Source organism: Aptenodytes forsteri, unplaced genomic scaffold, assembly GCF_000699145.1.
Source record: "Aptenodytes forsteri isolate BGI_AS27 unplaced genomic scaffold, ASM69914v1 Scaffold29, whole genome shotgun sequence".
NCBI lineage: Eukaryota > Metazoa > Chordata > Aves > Sphenisciformes > Spheniscidae > Aptenodytes > Aptenodytes forsteri.
The window spans coordinates 2,484,061-2,491,314 of NW_008794520.1; the positions used below are offsets into that span (position 1 = coordinate 2,484,061).

General features: G+C 36.4%; 1 protein-coding gene across 2 annotated transcripts in view; it reads left to right on the plus strand.

The window, feature by feature from the left end:
* Positions 1-4,336, plus strand: part of ZNF148 (zinc finger protein 148) — a 15,152-nt gene extending 10,816 nt beyond the window's left edge. For both annotated transcript variants that reach the window (XM_009290995.1, XM_009290996.1), the window contains 2 exons: positions 685-803; positions 1,160-4,336. In XM_009290995.1, coding sequence (XP_009289270.1) covers positions 685-803; positions 1,160-2,752 — 1,712 coding nt within the window. In that variant the 3' untranslated portion in view covers positions 2,753-4,336. The remainder of the gene's footprint in view (positions 1-684; positions 804-1,159) is intronic.
* Positions 4,337-7,254: the final 2,918 nt, after the last annotated feature.

Genomic DNA, 7,254 nt, shown 5'->3' on the forward strand with positions numbered 1-7,254 from the left:
CAGCCAAACAGAAAAACCTGTGAGTTTGCCAGCGTCAGTTCAGCTACAGAGGTTTCTTGTTTTCAGCTTAATTTTTTAAATAAAATATTTTAAAATTAATTAATTAATTTAAAAAAATGAAAATAAAATAAATAAATTTGTGTTCCAACCAAAATTTTAGGATTTTTTTCAGAGCAGTTATTTAAATTCTAAATACAGATAAAGGAAAACAAATTATTGAAAATACAGAGTACCCTACAAAAAATCTAAATCTAAATCTTGGAAATGCATAATTTTCTTCTAGAAGGGATTGGTTTGAGTTAAATGAGTTGGTGAGAGAATTGAGGTATTTTTATACAATCTTCTGCCCTAAAAAAAATTATGTAGCAGCAGTTTAGGAAGGCTATCTTTGTAGTTCTTCATTTGTTAGGTTTAAGACAGATATCTGCACCTACATTAGAAAGAAGGGGAGAGAATCTAGTTTTAAAGGTTTTTAGTGTGAAAGCTTACCATAATTTTGAAGCATCAGCTACTGAGTCCTGGGAAAATAGTGATGTGAGCAAGCCCTATGTTACTTTTCAACAGCAACAGACTAAGTCCTCTTCTTTATTACTTCTAGTAGAGAATGTAGTATTTGACCTGGTAATGTATGGAAGAACACTGATTTATTTTTTTAGATTAATATTGCTACGTGTTTTTTATCAGGTGAGAAGCCATTTCGTTGCGATGAATGTGGTATGAGGTTTATTCAGAAGTATCACATGGAAAGGCACAAAAGAACTCACAGCGGAGAGAAGCCTTACCAGTGTGAATATTGTTTGCAGGTAAGATGACTAAATGAAATCTTTCGCAATTAAAAAACAAAACACCAGTCAATTCCCAAGTAGTACAGGTAGGACTTTCTCCAGGTGTTGTAGTCATGTGCATACAAATAAATGTATAGAGAATGTTTTTGCTGTTAAGGTGGGAGGTCTTGGTGCACAGCTGGAGCAGAGTCACAACTGTCTGCGCTTGATTTTATTGATTATATACTGTTGTTTGACACTTCATTAGAAGTCGGTAAAGTGGATGTATTGTGAAGTAAATTTGTTAGAATGAAAGGTTTCTTTTCTTTCTGCTAATATATTTATTTTCCTATAATAATAATAATAATAATAATAATAATAAAAATCTTTTGCAGTATTTCTCCAGGACTGATCGTGTGCTGAAACATAAACGTATGTGCCATGAGAACCGCGACAAGAAACCGAACAGAAGTGCCACCAAAGTTGGCTTTTTGCCATCGGAGGAAGATTCTGGTTTCTCTACGCCTATGAAAGACAGCTCCTTGCCAAAGAAGAAAAGGCAGAAAACAGAGAAAACAAAATCTGGGGGTAAGGAAAGTACAGATAAATCAGAACAGAAGAAAGACAAAAATGACTATTTGCCTTTGTACTCTTCTAGTACTAAAGTAAAAGATGAATACATGGTAGCGGAATATGCTGTTGAGATGCCACATTCTTCGGTCAGCGGGACGCACTTAGAAGAAGCAAATTCTGGAGAAATACACCCACCTAAGCTTGTTCTCAAAAAAGTTAACAGCAAGAGGAGTCTGAAACAGCCACTTGAGCAAAGTCAAACCATTTCACCTTTATCCACATATGAAGACAACAAGGTTTCAAAGTATGCCTTTGAGCTTGTGGATAAGCAAAGTTTACTGGACTCTGAAGGTAATACTGACATTGATCAAGTTGACACGTTACAGGAAGGGCCCAGTAAACCTGTACACAGCAGCACTAATTACGATGATGCAATGCAATTTTTAAAGAAAAAGAGGTATCTACAAGCAGCTAGTAATAACAGTAGAGAATATGCCTTGAATGTAAGTACCATAGCGTCTCAACCTTCAGTAACACAGGCAGCTGTGGCCAGCGTCATTGATGAAACTGCTACAGCCTCAATATTAGACACACAAGCACTGAATGTTGAAATTAAAGGTAACCATGACAAAAATGTCATTCCAGATGAGGTACTGCAAACTCTGTTAGATCATTATTCACACAAGGCTAATGGACAACATGAGATATCTTTCAGTGTGGCTGACACTGAGGTGACCTCCAGTATATCAATCAATTCTTCTGAAGTATCTGAGGTCACCCAATCTGAGACAGTTGGAACAAGCTCTCAAGCTTCCTCATCAGATAAAGCTAGTATGTTACAAGAATATTCAAAGTTTTTACAACAAGCTTTGGACAGAACTAGCCAAAATGATGCCTATTTGAACAACCCGAGCCTTAATTTTGTGACTGATAACCAGACTCTTACAACCCAGCCAGCATTTCCTTCCATGGAGAAGGTCTACACGTCTATACCCGTCAATAGCTTTCGATCGGGAATGAACTCTCCATTAAGAACAACTCCAGACAAGTCTCATTTTGGACTAATGGTTGGTGATTCGCAGCACCCTTTTCCCTTTTCAGGTGATGAGGCAAATCATTCTTCTTCCTCCTCTACACAGGACTTCTTGGATCAAGTAACTTCTCAGAAGAAAGCAGAGGCACAGCCTGTTCATCAAGCATATCAAATTAGCTCCTTTGAGCAGCCCTTTAGAGCTCAGTACCATGGGGCAAGAGCTGGAATATCATCTCAGTTTAGCACTGCCAATGGACAGGTGAACCTTCGGGGACCAGGGACAAGTGCTGATTTCCCAGAATTTCCCTTGGTGAATGTAAATGATAGCAGAGCTGGGATGACTTCTTCACCTGATGCCACAACGGGCCAGACTTTTGGCTAAGGAATCTTTGTAAATAATACTGGCACTTTAGAACACATTTGTCAAAAGGGGGTTGCTCTGTATAAGATGGAGTTCTGTACAGCTTTTAAGAGCGCTATGTTAAAACAAAAGTAAGCTGATATTAGCAAGACCAATAACTGCTTCTTTTTTTTTTTCTTTTTTGTTTTTGGTTAGTCACCAGTCATTGAACTGCCTGATATTGGTGCCCCTATCAAAGGCAGTTTATTATTCACTTGTTTGAATCCAGAAAATATTTTACCTTCTATGAAATTTAAAATAAACAAAATCCCCAGGTAAGACTTTCCCCCATGATTGTTTCCTTACTGGTTTCCTTGTATGCTTTGGGAGGACAGTTTATTGTCTGATGCTATTCATATTGTCATTTCTAAGCTTGTCAGCATAGTCATTGCTCTTCAGCAGGGAATCAACATGTACTAAACACACAGAATAAACAGTAAGTTTCAAAGGCAAGCAAATATGGCTTTTAAAAAAATGGCATTTTCTAGAAAAATAATTTTTCTTCCATCTCTCTCAAAAATAATTTTAGACCATGTGCCCTTTATTTTTCTTTGCATTACCTTGAGTTGTGTTTGGAGGAAAAAATGAATTCTGATAGACTAACTCTACTATTTAAAAGTCTAATTAATTTAAAATACTTTAAACACTTTTTAAAGCAAAATGCCTAACTGCTAAAGCCTTTACTTCATTCCTGAAGTAATGTGTATTTCTTTGTACAGCTGAATCTAGATGTAACTTTTTAATGACTTTTTCATACGCAGATATCAAGATTTTGAAGTTTTAGTTAAAATACTCTGTAGATGACATTCCCAATTGCATAATGCTTACACGAACTGTGTATTCCAAGATTTAAAAGCTTAATTGTACCTTACCCTACATACTCATAATGATTAACATAGAGCACTTAGTCAACTTGATAGTTTTTGATTTCTCAAAAAATAAAAACATTTTTAGATTTTTAGGTTTGATATGGTTGCATCATTTTAATCTCATACAGCTCCAATTACTCTTTTCAGTATACATTGAGATATGGTATTCTTAGCTTCTGTAAAAACTGTTTTAATTCTCTGTCTAGAATTTTGACAAATCAGATCATTAAATTTATTGAAGTATCCCCAAAAGCTGAAGAAGTGGGCATTCAAATTCCCTATCTTTTTAGTGTTTGCTTAGTGAAAGTCATTACAATTTTACCAACCAAAACCGCTGAATAATGCTAGTGGACAGGACTTCTTTTTCCAGCATAGGCGAGTGATCAGAAGTTTTCGTTGCGTTTCACAGTATAAATAAACTACAAAGTTTATTCCTGTTCCATGAATATGTTTTTTTGAATAGTACTTTGTCTTGAAGTATGCAGTATGGTACGATAAGTAGTTCTGTGTGCATTTTTAAGGTGGTAAGGTTTGAGTAGCATAACTATCGTGTAGTTTAAGTTAACAAGTTACAGATTTTTTGAACTGTATGTTCGTTCTATTGCACCTTCCCTAAAGGGACACTGTCTGGTAGTCTAAGGCAGTTTAAGCCTAATGTAGGCTGATTAACCAGGGAAAAACACACACACATACACACCCCCACGTGTATATATATATATATATAGGTATGTATGTATATGTTTTGTTGGTTTGTTTTTTTTTAATAGGGTTTCATACATCCTTTTACAGCACTATTGCTAGCTGGTATCTCTCAGATGAAGCCATCAGCTAGGAGAAAAGACTGCGTCTCAAGGGGCTAAAATATATCCTGTCTTTGAAGACAGGACTTGAGCAGGACATACAACGGTTCCCACCTTTTCCCAAAGCAGTAGCAATATTTTTCTTAATTTTCATTACCAGGAAACTGATCCCACTCTGTCTCTTTTCCCTTACGGTATCACTATTACAGCACTAACTTCACGTGGTACAGTTGAGGGAGAAAGTGCATTTGTTATCCATAGCTTGCTTCTTGTATTGACAAGAAATACAATTTACGTAAACTTCTTACTTGGTACTTTTGTATAAGGAAACAGGTTCTGTTTTGATTCATTGACCCTGTGTATAATATAGAAAGGTGTTTCAGTGTGCTATGACTTACCAGTAATTTTGTCTGAGTGTTTGGCCCTGAGTTAAGAAGAATGAGCATCAAGGGAGAACAGTGAATTCCTTATGGATTATTAATGATACATGTAAAAAAATTTCTTTGAAAGAATGTTTTTAAACTGATTCACGTCTCTGTTTTTCTTCCTTTATGGTCAGTTTGGTTTTTTGACTTTCCATTCTAGTTTGCACAGACATAATACTTATGGCCCCTGTATCCCAGGAAGCCACCTCTTGTAACGCATGTTTCGTTTTCCATGTTTCATTTCCATGACATCCTAGCTTGTGCTGCCTGAATAATACTGTGTTGGCATCTTTGTTCTAATGTCCTGTTGTTGCAAGTAGGTGGCCATTAATAGTACTATTTGTTAAATACAACAAGCAGCAAAAGCCAAAATAAAATAAAAGGGCTAGATTATTACTGCATTTCTCTGGCCCCATAGGGAGGTAAGAGGAATAAAGCCTGCTTCTCCCGAAGGAGATTGACTCAGCTTTATTTTAAAAAGTTATTGCATTGATACTCTGCTGTGAGAAAGTGACTGAGGAGTAGAAGGGAGTAGCTCTCGCTCCATGCCATCTTCACACTTAGGAATCGCTGCTTGGGTGCGTGAGTGAGCAAGCTATTGTACGGAGTGAAGGAACTAGCTCTTCCCCGGAGCAAAGTGGGAATCAGATGAGGAACTGTTATTCCCCAGCAGCTCATTCCCCAGCCTGCTGCTGAGCCGTTACAGCTATACTCTGTGCCTTAGGACAGGTTGTGAAGTCCCCGTCTAGCCCACGGGGACTATCTCGTAGGGTTCCTCCACATGTGCAATTAAAGCGGTGGTGTGAGTAGTTGATCTGCTGATGCTTGAAGCTTTCTGTACTGGAGGAGTTAACCAAATATACTGCTATAATTTCCTGAGTACATGTCCTTTTATTCTGGAGTAAGTGTGTATGTAGTTCTAGGAGGTTTAACTGTGTAAAAAGCTCTTGCTTGTTTAATAATTACATTATTTAATAACATTCTCTACTGCTCATGTTTTGCTGCTTTTAATCTGCTACAGGTGCACACTCTTCATTTTGATCTGGTCAGTGTTCATTTTTGTTAATTTTCCGTGTATGTCTGGAAAAAAGTGACTTTGGTTTTCTGTTCTGTTCTTGTACTGATATTGTTCAGTCGGTCAGCATAAGGCTGGGGCGAGCATTTATATTCCACAGAGCTAACAACAGACATTCTTACTTAAAGGTCATGCAAGCACTGAATGTGTGTGTGTGTGTAAGGTGGAATTTTTTGGGGATATCTCCTAGTGATAGAGCAATGATGATTTTAAAAAAGAGGAAATTGATGACATTTATTACCAAACTATATATACACACACACACACACAAAATACGTGTGTGTATATATACGCACATATTAATAGGCCATATTTTGGTCCTAAATTACTTGACAGTGTCCCTTTTAGCATGAATCCTTTGATATGTTTTACCATTAATATAACAGACAATGAAGGAATCAGCTTGTAATGGCATACTAATAGGCATTTACATTTTCTTCATTGATTTGAGAATGGATTAATCATAAATTACAAGGTTTGGGGAGAAGGATTAACCTTGTATATCACTGTATGTTGGTTTACGAATAACAACATAAACAATTTAAATTGGATGATAAAAGAACTATGTTTATGATCTTGTGTCTCCTAGTGTTGTCTTTAGGAAAATTGTGTTTCAAGAAGAAAATAGGACAAGAAAGTATTCCTGTGAAATAACACTTGTATTATTTTTATATTGTACTTGTCAATTTTTAGGATGACGGGAGCTTTTCGTTGTTAATTGAGAAGTACAGTAAAATCTTGCTAATTCGCTGACAGCTAATCAGAGCATCCGATAGGTTTATACACCCCCGATGGTCTCTTCCCCACCTCTCTGCAATGGTCTAAAAAGTACTGTAGCGAGGTCTCATATTAGTAATACTGTACTACTTCACCCAAGTATACTACAGAATCTATACTAGTATACTGGGAGGTAGAAGAAGTCTTGAAAACTAAATTACAGTTGTCAAAATAAATGAACAAAGTACATTTTGTGATGTGACATCTTGCTTTTATTGCCTGCTTCTTCACTATTTTCAAAATTGTCATTTGTAAAGGGTTTCTAAGGCATTGCTGCGAATTATTGGGGTTCTACTGTAACTTTTGGAGTTTATTCTAAAGTATTCATGTTCTCCTATGAAAACTTTCCACCTGGACAGATACATTCTATTCCATGCTTGGTCAGAATATTTTTATAGTATTTGTATCCTATGTAGTAACTATTTGAAATGAACCAGAACATTTGGATGAATCCACTCTGAATTTTGCAGCATTGGATTACTTATGTATGTATATTTGCTAACTTTTCCTGGCTTTGAGAGCTTTGATTTTCATTCTT